The following is a 15,241-nucleotide window of genomic DNA, read 5'->3' as shown; positions in this document are numbered from 1 at the left end:
ACAGAACAAGTCACCTCTCCATAGTTACACAGAGAACAGAACAAGTCATCTCTCCATAGTTACACAGAGAACAGAACAAGTCATCTCTCCATAGCTACACAGAGAACAGAACAAGTCACCTCTCCATAGTTACACAGAGAACAGAACAAGTCACCTCTCCATAGCTACACAGAGAACAGAACAAGTCACCTCTCCATAGTTACACAGAGAACAGAACAAGTCACCTCTCCATAGTTACACAGAGAACAGAACAAGTCACCTCTCCATAGCTACACAGAGAACAGAACAAGTCATCTCTCCATAGCTACACAGAGAACAGAACAAGTCATCTCTCCATAGTTACACAGAGAACAGAACAAGTCATCTCGCCATAGCTACACAGAGAACAGAACAAGTCACCTCTCCATAGTTACACAGAGAACAGAACAAGTCATCTCTCCATAGTTACACAGAGAACAGAACAAGTCATCTCTCCATAGTTACACAGAGAACATAACAAGTCACCTCTCCATAGCTACACAGAGAACAGAACAAGTCATCTCTCCATAGTTACACAGAGAACAGAACAAGTCACCTCTCCATAGTTACACAGAGAACAGAACAAGTCACCTCTCCATAGTTACACAGAGAACAGAACAAGTCACCTCTCCATAGTTACACAGAGAACAGAACAAGTCACCTCTCCATAGTTACACAGAGAACAGAACAAGTCACCTCTCCATAGTTACACAGAGAACAGAACAGGTCACCTCTCCATAGTTACACAGAGAGACAGAACAATTCACCTCTCCATAGTTACACAGAGAGACAGAACAAGTCACCTCTCCATAGTTACACAGAGAACAGAACAAGTCATCTCTCCATAGTTACACAGAGAACAGAACAAGTCATCTCTCCATAGCTACACAGAGAACAGAACAAGTCACCTCTCCATAGCTACACAGAGAACAGAACAAGTGACCTCTCCATAGTTACACAGAGAACAGAACAAGTCACCTCTCCATAGTTACACAGAGAACAGAACAAGTCACCTCTCCATAGTTACACAGAGAACAGAACAAGTCACCTCTCCATAGTTACACAGAGAACAGAACAAGTCACCTCTCCATAGTTACACAGAGAACAGAACAAGTCATCTCTCCATAGTTACACAGAGAACAGAACAAGTCATCTCTCCATAGTTACACAGAGAACAGAACAAGTCACCTCTCCATAGTTACACAGAGAACAGAACAAGTCACCTCTCCATAGTTACACAGAGAACAGAACAAGTCATCTCTCCATAGCTACACAGAGAACAGAACAAGTCACCTCTCCATAGTTACACAGAGAACAGAACAAGTCACCTCTCCATAGTTACACAGAGAACAGAACAAGTCACCTTTCCATAGTTACACAGAGAACAGAACAAGTCATCTCTCCATAGTTACACAGAGAACAGAACAAGTCACCTCTCCATAGTTACACAGAGAACAGAACAAGTCACCTCTCCATAGCTACACAGAGAACAGAACAAGTCACCTCTCCATAGTTACACAGAGAACAGAACAAGTCACCTCTCCATAGTTACACAGAGAGACAGAACAAGTCACCTCTCCATAGCTACACAGAGAACAGAACAAGTCACCTCTCCATAGCTACACAGAGAACAGAACAAGTCACCTCTCCATAGTTACACAGAGAACAGAACAAGTCACCTCTCCATAGTTACACAGAGAACAGAACAAGTCACCTCTCAATAGTTACACAGAGAACAGAACAAGTCACCTCTCCATAGTTACACAGAGAACAGAACAAGTCATCTCTCCATAGTTACACAGAGAACAGAACAAGTCACCTCTCCATAGTTACACAGAGAACAGAACAAGTCACCTCTCCATAGCTACACAGAGAACAGAACAAGTCACCTCTCCATAGTTACACAGAGAACAGAACAAGTCATCTTAACAAGTCACCTCTCCATAGCTACACAGAGAACAGAACAAGTCATCTCTCCATAGTTACACAGAGAACAGAACAAGTCACCTCTCCATAGTTACACAGAGAACAGAACAAGTCACCTCTCCATAGTTACACAGAGAACAGAACAAGTCACCTCTCCATAGTTACACAGAGAACAGAACAAGTCACCTCTCCATAGTTACACAGAGAACAGAACAAGTCACCTCTCCATAGTTACACAGAGAACAGAACAGGTCACCTCTCCATAGTTACACAGAGAGACAGAACAATTCACCTCTCCATAGTTACACAGAGAGACAGAACAAGTCACCTCTCCATAGTTACACAGAGAACAGAACAAGTCATCTCTCCATAGTTACACAGAGAACAGAACAAGTCATCTCTCCATAGCTACACAGAGAACAGAACAAGTCACCTCTCCATAGCTACACAGAGAACAGAACAAGTCACCTCTCCATAGTTACACAGAGAACAGAACAAGTCACCTCTCCATAGTTACACAGAGAACAGAACAAGTCACCTCTCCATAGTTACACAGAGAACAGAACAAGTCACCTCTCCATAGTTACACAGAGAACAGAACAAGTCACCTCTCCATAGTTACACAGAGAACAGAACAAGTCATCTCTCCATAGTTACACAGAGAACAGAACAAGTCATCTCTCCATAGTTACACAGAGAACAGAACAAGTCACCTCTCCATAGTTACACAGAGAACAGAACAAGTCACCTCTCCATAGTTACACAGAGAACAGAACAAGTCATCTCTCCATAGTTACACAGAGAACAGAACAAGTCACCTCTCCATAGTTACACAGAGAACAGAACAAGTCACCTCTCCATAGTTACACAGAGAACAGAACAAGTCACCTCTCCATAGTTACACAGAGAACAGAACAAGTCATCTCTCCATAGTTACACAGAGAACAGAACAAGTCACCTCTCCATAGTTACACAGAGAACAGAACAAGTCACCTCTCCATAGCTACACAGAGAACAGAACAAGTCACCTCTCCATAGTTACACAGAGAACAGAACAAGTCACCTCTCCATAGTTACACAGAGAGACAGAACAAGTCACCTCTCCATAGCTACACAGAGAACAGAACAAGTCACCTCTCCATAGTTACACAGAGAACAGAACAAGTCACCTCTCCATAGTTACACAGAGAACAGAACAAGTCACCTCTCCATAGTTACACAGAGAACAGAACAAGTCACCTCTCCATAGTTACACAGAGAACAGAACAAGTCACCTCTCCATAGTTACACAGAGAACAGAACAAGTCACCTCTCCATAGTTACACAGAGAACAGAACAAGTCACCTCTCCATAGTTACACAGAGAACAGAACAAGTCACCTCTCCATAGCTACACAGAGAACAGAACAAGTCACCTCTCCATAGTTACACAGAGAACAGAACAAGTCATCTCTCCATAGTTACACAGAGAACAGAACAAGTCATCTCTCCATAGTTACACAGAGAACAGAACAAGTCACCTCTCCATAGTTACACAGAGAACAGAACAAGTCACCTCTCCATAGTTACACAGAGAACAGAACAAGTCATCTCTCCATAGCTACACAGAGAACAGAACAAGTCACCTCTCCATAGTTACACAGAGAACAGAACAAGTCACCTCTCCATAGCTAGTTACACAGAGAACAGAACAGGTCACCTCTCCATAGTTACACAGAGAACAGAACAAGTCACCTCTCCATAGTTACACAGAGAACAGAACAAGTCATCTCTCCATAGTTACACAGAGAACAGAACAAGTCATCTCTCCATAGCTACACAGAGAACAGAACAAGTCACCTCTCCATAGTTACACAGAGAACAGAACAAGTCATCTGTCCATAGTTACACAGAGAGACAGAACAAGTCACCTCTCCATAGTTACACAGAGAACAGAACAAGTCACCTCTCCATAGTAACACAGAGAACAGAACAAGTCACCTCTCCATAGTTACACAGAGAACAGAACAAGTCACCTCTCCATAGCTACACAGAGAACAGAACAAGTCACCTCTCCATAGCTACACAGAGAGACAGAACAAGTCACCTCTCCATAGCTACACAGAGAACAGAACAAGTGACCTCTCCATAGTTACACAGAGAACAGAACAAGTCACCTCTCCATAGTTACACAGAGAACAGAACAAGTCACCTCTCCATAGTTACACAGAGAACAGAACAAGTCACCTCTCCATAGTTACACAGAGAACAGAACAAGTCACCTCTCCATAGTTACACAGAGAACAGAACAAGTCACCTCTCCATAGTTACACAGAGAACAGAACAAGTCACCTCTCCATAGTTACACAGAGAACAGAACAAGTCACCTCTCCATAGTTACACAGAGAACAGAACAAGTCATCTCTCCATAGTTACACAGAGAACAGAACAAGTCATCTCTCCATAGTTACACAGAGAACAGAACAAGTCATCTCTCCATAGTTACACAGAGAACAGAACAAGTCACCTCTCCATAGCTACACAGAGAACAGAACAAGTCACCTCTCCATAGTTACACAGAGAACAGAACAAGTCACCTCTCCATAGTTACACAGAGAGACAGAACAAGTCACCTCTCCATAGCTACACAGAGAACAGAACAAGTCATCTCTCCATAGTTACACAGAGAGACAGAACAAGTCACCTCTCCATAGTTACACAGAGAACAGAACAAGTCATCTCTCCATAGTTACACAGAGAACAGAACAAGTCATCTCTCCATAGTTACACAGAGAACAGAACAAGTCACCTCTCCATAGTTACACAGAGAACAGAACAAGTCACCTCTCCATAGTTACACAGAGAACAGAACAAGTCACCTCTCCATAGTTACACAGAGAACAGAACAAGTCACCTCTCCATAGTTACACAGAGAACAGAACAAGTCACCTCTCCATAGTTACACAGAGAACAGAACAAGTCATCTCTCCATAGTTACACAGAGAACAGAACAAGTCATCTCTCCATAGTTACACAGAGAACAGAACAAGTCACCTCTCCATAGTTACACAGAGAACAGAACAAGTCACCTCTCCATAGTTACACAGAGAACAGAACAAGTCATCTCTCCATAGCTACACAGAGAACAGAACAAGTCATCTCTCCATAGTTACACAGAGAACAGAACAAGTCACCTCTCCATAGTTACACAGAGAACAGAACAAGTCACCTCTCCATAGTTACACAGAGAACAGAACAAGTCACCTCTCCATAGTTACACAGAGAACAGAACAAGTCATCTCTCCATAGCTACACAGAGAACAGAACAAGTCACCTCTCCATAGTTACACAGAGAACAGAACAAGTCACCTCTCCATAGCTACACAGAGAGACAGAACAAGTCACCTCTCCATAGTTACACAGAGAACAGAACAAGTCACCTCTCCATAGTTACACAGAGAACAGAACAAGTCACCTCTCCATAGTTACACAGAGAACAGAACAAGTCACCTCTCCATAGTTACACAGAGAACAGAACAAGTCACCTCTCCATAGTTACACAGAGAACAGAACAAGTCATCTCTCCATAGCTACACAGAGAACAGAACAAGTCACCTCTCCATAGTTACACAGAGAACAGAACAAGTCACCTCTCCATAGTTACACAGAGAACAGAACAAGTCATCTCTCCATAGTTACACAGAGAACAGAACAAGTCATCTCTCCATAGTTACACAGAGAACAGAACAAGTCACCTCTCCATAGCTACACAGAGAACAGAACAAGTCACCTCTCCATAGTTACACAGAGAACAGAACAAGTCACCTCTCCATAGTTACACAGAGAGACAGAACAAGTCACCTCTCCATAGTTACACAGAGAACAGAACAAGTCACCTCTCCATAGTTACACAGAGAACAGAACAAGTCATCTCTCCATAGTTACACAGAGAACAGAACAAGTCAACTCTCCATAGTTACACAGAGAACAGAACAAGTCACCTCTCCATAGTTACACAGAGAACAGAACAAGTCACCTCTCCATAGCTACACAGAGAACAGAACAAGTCACCTCTCCATAGTTACACAGAGAACAGAACAAGTCACCTCTCCATAGTTACACAGAGAACAGAACAAGTCACCTCTCCGTAGTGTATGGTCTCCCTACCTGACGACGGTGTGTGTATGTTCTCTCTACCTGACGACGGTGTGTGTGTGTTCTCCCTACCTGACGACGGTGTGTGTATGGTCTCCCTACCTGACGACGGTGTGTGTATGGTCTCCCTACCTGACGACGGTGTGTGTATGTTCTCCCTACCTGACGACGGTGTGTGTGTGTTCTCCCTACCTGACGACGCTGTGTGTGTTCTCCCTACCTGACGACGGTGTGTGTATGGTCTCCCTACCTGACGACGGTGTGTGTATGGTCTCCCTACCTGACGACGGTGTGTGTGTGTTCTCCCTACCTGACGACGGTGTGTGTGTGTTCTCCCTACCTGACGACGGTGTGTGTATGTTCTCCCTACCTGACGACGGTGTGTGTATGTTCTCCCTACCTGACGACGGTGTGTGTATGTTCTCCCTACCTGACGACGGTGTGTGTATGTTCTCCCTACCTGACGACGGTGTGTGTATGGTCTCCCTACCTGACGACGGTGTGTGTATGGTCTCCCTACCTGACGACGGTGTGTGTATGGTCTCCCTACCTGACGACGGTGTGTGTGTGGTCTCCCTACCTGACGACGGTGTGTGTGTGTTCTCCCTACCTGACGACGGTGTGTGTATGGTCTCCCTACCTGACGACGGTGTGTGTATGGTCTCCCTACCTGACGACGGTGTGTGTATGGTCTCCCTACCTGACGACGGTGTGTGTATGGTCTCCCTACCTGACGACGGTGTGTGTATGGTCTCCCTACCTGACGACGGTGTGTGTATGTTCTCCCTACCTGACGACGGTGTGTGTATGTTCTCCCTACCTGACGACGGTGTGTGTATGTTCTCCCTACCTGACGACGGTGTGTGTGTGTTCTCCCTACCTGACGACGGTGTGTGTATGTTCTCCCTACCTGACGACGGTGTGTGTATGGTCTCCCTACCTGACGACGGTGTGTGTGTGTTCTCCCTACCTGACGACGGTGTGTGTATGTTCTCCCTACCTGACGACGGTGTGTGTATGGTCTCCCTACCTGACGACGGTGTGTGTATGTTCTCCCTACCTGACGACGGTGTGTGTGTGTTCTCCCTACCTGACGACGGTGTGTGTATGGTCTCCCTACCTGACGACGGTGTGTGTATGGTCTCCCTACCTGACGACGGTGTGTGTATGGTCTCCCTACCTGACGACGGTGTGTGTATGGTCTCCCTACCTGACGACGGTGTGTGTATGGTCTCCCTACCTGACGACGGTGTGTGTATGGTCTCCCTACCTGACGACGGTGTGTGTATGGTCTCCCTACCTGACGACGGTGTGTGTATGGTCTCCCTACCTGACGACGGTGTGTGTATGGTCTCCCTACCTGACGACGGTGTGTGTGTGTTCTCCCTACCTGACGACGGTGTGTGTGTGTTCTCCCTACCTGACGACGGTGTGTGTATGGTCTCCCTACCTGACGACGGTGTGTGTATGTTCTCCCTACCTGACGACGGTGTGTGTATGTTCTCCCTACCTGACGACGGTGTGTGTATGTTCTCCCTACCTGACGACGGTGTGTGTATGGTCTCCCTACCTGACGACGGTGTGTGTGCAGACGATGAACTCAGGCCTGGAGTTCCACTGGTGATAGGTGATGTAGTAATGAGTCTGGAGCCAGATCCACTGTTGACCTTTAGTCAGGAACCTGTAGTAACACGACTTCCCTTTACCATACTGCATCACTAGACAGAGAGGAGAGAGGGGCGGTCAGTGTGTGTGTGTGTGTGTGTGTGTGTGTGTGTGTGTGTGTGTGTGTGTGTGTGTGTGTGTGTGTGTAACTCACAGTGTTCGTGACACTTGGCCAGTGTCTCCAGGTCATCTACATGATAGTAGTCGTACCCCGACGTCCCCAGAACCTCAAATGGAAGGTAGCCTATGATTGGTGGAGCCCTGGAGGGAGGAAATTAAATCATCAGTTACCCAGCCTGCTTATTAACATAATACCACTTGAGGATGTGTGTGTGTGGATGTGTTTAACTGATAACTGAAGTCCCCACAAGAATAGTAAAAAAACTAAAATTTGACCAACTGGGGACATTTTGTTGTTTCCCCCAAGGTCAAATGCTATTTCTAGGAGGTTTAGGGTTAAGGTTAGACTTAGTGTTAGAATTACGTTAAGGGTTAGGAGCTAGGGTTAGTTTTAGGGTTAGTTTTAGGGTTAGGAGCTAGGGTTAGGAGCTAGGGTTAGGAGCTAGGGTTAGTTTTAGGGTTAGGAGCTAGGGTTAGGAGCTAGGGTTAGTTTTAGGGTTAGTTTTAGGGTTAGGAGCTAGGGTTAGGAGCTAGGGTTAGTTTTAGGGTTAGTTTTAGGGTTAGGAGCTAGGGTTAGTTTTAGGGTTAGGAGCTAGGGTTAGTTTTAGGGTTAGGAGCTAGGGTTAGTTTTAGGGTTAGGAGCTAGGGTTAGTTTTAGGGTTAGGAGCTAGGGTTAGTTTTATGGTTAGGAGCTAGGGTTAGGGTTAGGAGCTAGGGTTAGGAGCTAGGGTTAGTTTTATGGTTAGGAGCTAGGGTTAGTTTTATGGTTAGGAGCTAGGGTTAGTTTTAGGGCTAGGAGCTAGGGTTAGTTTTAGGGTTAGGAGCTAGGGTTAGGGTTAGGAGCTAGGGTTAGGAGCTAGGGTTAGTTTTAGGGTTAGGAGCTAGGGTTAGGGTTAGGAGCTAGGGTTAGGAGCTAGGGTTAGTTTTAGGGTTAGGAGCTAGGGTTAGTTTTATGGTTAGGAGCTAGGGTTAGTTTTAGGGTTAGGAGCTAGGGTTAGTTTTAGGGTTAGGAGCTAGGGTTAGTTTTATGGTTAGGAGCTAGGGTTAGTTTTAGGGTTAGGAGCTAGGGTTAGTTTTAGGGTTAGGAGCTAGGGTTAGTTTTAGGGCTAGGAGCTAGGGTTAGTTTTAAGGTTAGTAGCTAGGGTTAGTTTTAGGGCTAGGATCTAGGGTTAGTTTTAGGGTTAGTTTTAGGTTTAGGAGCTAGGGTTAGTTTTAGGGTTAGGAGCTAGGGTTAGTTTTAGGGCTAGGAGCTAGGGTTAGTTTTATGGTTAGTTTTAGGGTTAGGAGCTAGGGTTAGGGTTAGGAGCTAGGGTTAGGAGCTAGGGTTAGTTTTAGGGTTAGGAGCTAGGGTTAGTTTTAGGGTTAGGAGCTAGGGTTAGGAGCTAGGGTTAGGAGCTAGGGTTAGTTTTAGGGTTAGGAGCTAGGGTTAGTTTTAGGGTTAGTTTTAGGGTTCGTTTTAGGGTTAAGAGCTTGGGTTAGGTTTAGGGTTAGGGTTAAGGTTAGGTTTTTGGGTTAAGGTTAGGGTAAGAGTACGGGTTAGGGGTTAGGGAAAATAGGATTTTGAATGGGACTGAATTGTGTGTCCCCACAAGGTTAGCTGTACAAGACTGTGACTGTGTGTGTGTGTGTGTGTGTGTGTGTGTGTGTGTGTGTGTGTGTGTGTGTGTGTGTGTGTGTGTGTGTGTGTGTGTGTGTGTGTGTGGTATGTCAGGTCAACTGAGGACAATGAGTGGTTCACTTTAATGGTGAAACCATCTAATTATACAGAATGAATTACCTGTGAATAAGAACTTCTACTACAGACTGTGTTACCTGTGGTCTAGGAATAAGAACTTCTACTACAGACTGTGTTACCTGTGGTCTCGGAATAAGAACTTCTAGTACAGACTGTGTTACCTGTGGTCTAGGAATAAGAACTTCTACTACAGACTGTGTTACCTGTGGTCTAGGAATAAGAACTTCTACTACAGACTGTGTTACCTGTGGTCTAGGAATAAGAACTTCTACTACAGACTGTGTTACCTGTGGTCTAGGAATAAGAACTTCTATTACAGACTGTGTTACCTGTAATCTCGGAATAAGAACTTCTACTACAGACTGTGTTACCTGTGGTCTAGGAATAAGAACTTCTACGACAGACTGTGTTACCTGTGGTCTAGGAATAAGAACTTCCACTCCAGGCTGTGTCGGGAGGTGAACTCTTCATTGGGCTCCACCACTGTACACATCTCCTATGGAGGGATAGACAACAAGATAGATATCAATATATATTACATATAATATAGATGATTGAATATAGATAGACAATATACACTCAGGGGCCAGTTTATTAGGTACACCTATCTAGTACCGGGTCGGACCCCCATTTGCCTCCAGAACAGCCTGAATTCTTCGGGACGTGGATTCTACAAGGTGTCTGAAACGTTCCACAGCCATCACGCAGTTGCTACAGATTGGACGGTGGTACATTCATGCTGCTAACAGCCCGTTCCATCTCATCCCATTATGATCTATTGGGTAGAGGTCTGGGGACGGACCAGGACACTCTAGTAAACTGATATCGCTATCATGTTCCAGGCAATGTTTTTCCACTCCTCAATTGTCCAGTGTTCATCATCGCGTGCCCACTGGAGCCGCTTCTTCTTGTTTTTAGCTGATAGGAGTGGAACCCGGTGTGGTCTGGTTCCTCTCTAGGTTTCTTCCTAGGTTCTGGCCTTTCTAGGGAGTTTTTCCTAGCCACCGTGCTTCTACACCTGCATTGCTTGCTGTTTGGGGTTTTAGGCTGTTATTATTACTGTGAAGAATCCATCTAGAGAAACTGTACAGCACTTTGAGATATCAGCTGATGTAAGAAGGGCTTTATAAATACATTTGATTTGATTTGGTCGTCTGCTGCAGTAGCCCGTCATTGACAAGGACCAGCGAGTTGTGCGCTCTGAGATGCCGTTCTGCACACCACTGTTGTTCTGCCAAGTCATTTGCTTGTTTTTGGCCCGTCTGTTAGCTCGCACAATTCCTGACATTCTCCTTCGACCTCTCATCAACGAGCTGTTTTCACCCAAAGGACTGCCGCTGACTGGACGTTTTTTGTTTGTCGCTCCATTCTCGGTAAACGCTAGACACTGTTGTGAAAAGCCCAGGAGTACGTCCATTTCTAAGATACTAGATCTGGCGCCTGGCACCGACGATCATACCGCAAAGCCTCTTAGGTCACTAGTTTTGCCCATTCTAATGTTCAATACCACAGTAACTGAATGCCTTGAAGCCTGTCTGCCTGGTTTATATAGCAAGCCCCTGTCACGTGACTCACTGTCTGTAGGAGTGATCCATTTTAGTGAACAGGGTGGTGTACCTAATAAACTGTCCGGTGAGTGTATATAATATAGAAAATATGTATATGCAGGTGTAGCTTTGTTGTGTTTAATACTGTTTGTTAAAAAGGCTTGACCATCAACTTTCTGTTACTTCATTGTGTGTGTGTGTGTGTGTGTGTGTGTGTGTGTGTGTGTGTGTGTGTGTGTGCGTGTGTGTGTGTTAGTGCTGAGCGATTAACCAAAATGTTGGTTAATTTTGAGCTTTTAAACAACTAACTGACCAACGTTGGTTCAATTATTTGAATTCCATTTCGTTCAGTTTTTTTATGTGAGCTCAATGGCGCAGTTTTTCTAGAGACAAATCAGATCAAGCACGAACTGTGCGTTATGGTAGTGTCACGGTCGTCGTATGAATGAGACCAAGGCGCAGTGTGTGTATCGTTCCACATCTTTATCTATCTGTGAAACTATGCAAGACATACAATAAACTAATAAACAAAAACAACAAACCGTGACAAAGAGGTGCAACTAACTCAAAAATAATCTCCCACAAACACTAGTGGGAAAAACAACAACTTAAATATGATCCCCAATTAGAGACAACGATGACCAGCTGCCTCTAATTGGGAATCATACAAAAAAACATAGAAAAAAGAAACTAGAACCAACATAGAAATAAATAAACTAGACAAAACTCGCCAGTCACACCCTGACCTACTCTACCATAGAAAAATACAAGTTCTCTATGGTCAGGACGTGACAGTACCCCCCCCCCCCCCCCCAAAGGTGCGGACTCCGGCCGCAAAACCTGAAACCAAAAGGGAGGGTTAGGGAGGGTGTCTAATGTTGTTGGCGGCTTTGGAGCAGGACGAAGAACCTTCTCATCCTGCGGATCCTCCCGCATCGGAGGCGGTTCTGGTGCAGGACGAAGAACCCTCTCATCCTGCGAACCCGCCAGCATTGCTGGAGGCTACGAACCGCGGACCGTCGATGGAGGCTCCGGACCGTGGGCCTTCTCAGGAGGTTCCGGACCGTGGGCCTTCTCAGGAGGTTCCGGACCGTGGGCCATCTCAGGAGGTTCCGGACGGTGGACTGTCACCGGAAGCTCTGGACCGGGAACTGTCGCCGGAAGCTCTGGACTGGGAACTGTCGCCGGAAGCTCTGGACTGGGAACCGTCGCCGGAAGCTCTGGACTGGGAACCGTCGCCGGAAGCTCTGGACTGGGAACCGTCGCCGGAAGCTCTGGACTGGGAACCGTCGCCGGAAGCTCTGGACTGGGAACTGACGCCGGAAGCTCTGGACTGGGAACTGTCGCCAGAAGCTCTGGACTGGGAACTGACGCCAGAAGCTCTGGACTGGGAACTGTCGCCGGAAGCTCTGGACTGGGAACTGTCGCCGGGCTGGGCAGGCACACTGGAGGCCTAGTGCGTGGAGCCGGGACAGGTGGCACCAGACTGGTGGCACGCACTTCAGGGCGAGTGCGAGGAGCAGGCACAGGACGTACTAGACTGGGGAGGCGCACTGGAGGTCTGGAGCGTAGAGCTGGCACAACCCGTCCTGGCTGAATGTGCACTTTAGCCCGGCACGTGCGGGGCTCTGGCACAGGACGCACTGGGCTGTGAATGTGCACTGGCAACACAGTGCGTAGAGCTGGTGCAGGATATCCTGGACCGAGGAGACGCACCAGAGACCAGGAGCGCTGAGCCGGCACAACCCGTCCTGGCTGAATGCTCACTTTAGCCCGGCAAATGCGGGGAGCCGGCAACGAGCGCACCGGGCTGTGAATGCGCACTGGAGATACGGTGCGCATCACCGCGTAACACGGTGCCTGTCTGGTCACACGCTCCCCACGGTAAGCACAAGGAGTTGGCTCAGGTCCCAAACCTGACTCCACCAAACTCCCCGTGTGCCTCCCCCAAAAAATGTTTTTGGAGCTGCCTCTCGGGCTTCCGTTGTTGGTATAGTGCCTCGTATCGTCGCCGTTCCGCTCTCGCTGCCTCTATCTCCTCCCTTGGACGGCGATACTCCCCGGCCTGCCTCCAGGGTCCTTTCCCGTCTAGGAGTTCCTCCCAGGTCCATTCCTCCTGACCACGCTGCTTGGTCCTTTGGTGGTGGGAGATTCTGTCACGGTCGTCGTATGAATGAGACCAAGGCACAGCGTTGGGAATTGGGAATCATACAACAACAACAAAAAAACATAGAAAAGAGAAACTAGAACCAACATAGAAATACATAAACTAGACAAAACCGCCCAGTCACGCCCTGACCTACTCTACCATAGAAAAATACAAGTTCTCTATGGTCAGGACGTGACAAGTAGGGAGTTGCAGTTTTCAACAGGCCAATAATCTACATAGTTTAGTGCAGAAAACATAGTAATTAACTACAATGACCATAATCCTTTGCACGCCTAGAGACGAGAGAAGAACGTGCGATCAAGAGCAGTTTCTTCGTGAGGTGTCTCTACCTGGAAATACAGGATCTAAGTGATTGATAGTTGGTATTCAGCAGTCATTAAATAATGCCTTATTTACTTTGAAGAACTACTAAAATAGTGTTTTGTCAGACAGCATCTCTATAGAGATGAGACGATGACTTGGAATGAAATAATAAAGTCATCAAATAAAACTAATGCAATATACAGAACTGAAATATTTTATTAAAGTAAAGTAATGTGAATATCTGAAGGTTAATAAGTGATAAGCAGTAATGGGCCATCACTACCATCATGGGACTTGTATTCTGTGTTGTTACAGCATTCAACCCACATAATGCATAGTGCATTTAATGTTTACAAATAAATAATTCAAATCGAAAACCAGGATTATTTTTTCATGAATCTAACCGAAACCGAACCGACCTCAAGAAGCACTAATTGCTCAGCACAAGTGTGTGTGGTGTACGTGTGGTATGTGGGTGTGTGTGTGGGTGTATGTGTGTGGTGTGTGGTGTGTGGGTGTGTGTGATGTGTGGTGTGTGGGTGTGTGTGATGTGTGTGTGTGATGTGTGGGTGTGTGGTGTGTGGGTGTGTGTGTGGTGTGTGGTGTGTGGTGTGTGGTGTGTGGGTGTGTGGTGTGTGGGTGTGTGTGTGGTGTGTGGGTGTGTGGTGTGTGGTGTGTGGTGTGTGGGTGTGTGGTGTGTGGGTGTGTGTGTGGTGTGTGGGTGTGTGTGTGGTGTGATGTGTGGTGTGTGGTGTGTGGTGTGTGATGTGTGGGTGTGTGGTGTGTGGGTGTGTGGTGTGTGGGTGTGTGTGTGGTGTGTGGGTGGGTGTGTGTGTGTGTGATGTGTGTCTCACCTTGATGAACTGTGGTTTAGCCAGCCTGACGGTGGCTACGAAGCAGACCAGGTCATCAAAGGCAGGTTGTAGGGATCTCTGTAACACTCCTGCTAAACCATTCCTGGTGGTGTTGGGGACTAGAGAGAGGAGGAGAGGAGAGGAGAGGAGAGGAGAGGAGAGGAGAGGAGAGGAGAGGAGAGGAGAGGAGAGGAGAGGAGAGGAGAGGAGAGGAGAGGAGAGGAGAGGAGAGGAGAGGACGAGAGGAGAGGAGAGGAGAGGAGAGGAGAGGAGAGGAGAGGAGAGGAGAGGAGAGGAGAGGACGAGGAGAGGACGAGGAGAGGACGAGGAGAGACGAGGGAGGAGGGAGAGGAGAGGAGAGGAGAGGAGAGGAGAGGAGAGGAGAGGAGAGGAGAGGAGAGGAGAGGAGAGGAGAGGAGAGGAGAGAGGGGCGTTACCATGAGTAGAAACCAGAAAAGATGATCTAACAAACAGCTGTTCATTTTGTTCTACAGCTGATAAAACAAGATCAGTTTGCTTTTCTAATGCAAACAGACGCTCACCGTCGTTCAGCGACTTGAAGTTGCCGATGAATTTGACGTGTTCGTAGACGGCAGGTTCTTTAGGGTCAATGGCTCCTCTCAACACGTGGCAAGAAAACTCCAGCTGGTTCTTGGCTAAAAAAATAAATGATAAAAAACAATCACAATTAAAATATCAAACACAACGAACACCACCCTTAACTACATTGCAATCATTTCTCTTAAAAACATTTTAGTGTTTACAGACTT

The 15,241-nt window shown here is 46.5% G+C and overlaps 1 protein-coding gene across 4 annotated transcripts in view; it reads right to left on the bottom strand.

Annotated features, from left to right (window-relative positions):
- Window positions 1-15,241, bottom strand: part of LOC106594386 (circadian locomoter output cycles protein kaput) — a 52,449-nt gene that overhangs the window by 25,834 nt on the left and 11,374 nt on the right. For all 4 annotated transcript variants that reach the window (XM_082973955.1, XM_082973954.1, XM_082973957.1 and 1 more), the window contains 5 exons: window positions 15,014-15,127; window positions 14,472-14,590; window positions 10,011-10,093; window positions 7,897-8,003; window positions 7,648-7,795 (listed from right to left, as the gene is read on the bottom strand). In XM_082973955.1, the coding sequence (XP_082830081.1) occupies window positions 7,648-7,795; window positions 7,897-8,003; window positions 10,011-10,093; window positions 14,472-14,590; window positions 15,014-15,127 (571 nt within the window). The remainder of the gene's footprint in view (window positions 1-7,647; window positions 7,796-7,896; window positions 8,004-10,010; window positions 10,094-14,471; window positions 14,591-15,013; window positions 15,128-15,241) is intronic.

This window comes from Salmo salar, chromosome 04, assembly GCF_965601325.2.
Source record: "Salmo salar chromosome 04, fSalSal1, whole genome shotgun sequence".
Lineage (NCBI taxonomy): Eukaryota > Metazoa > Chordata > Actinopteri > Salmoniformes > Salmonidae > Salmo > Salmo salar.
This window is presented reverse-complemented; position numbering and strand designations above follow the sequence as displayed.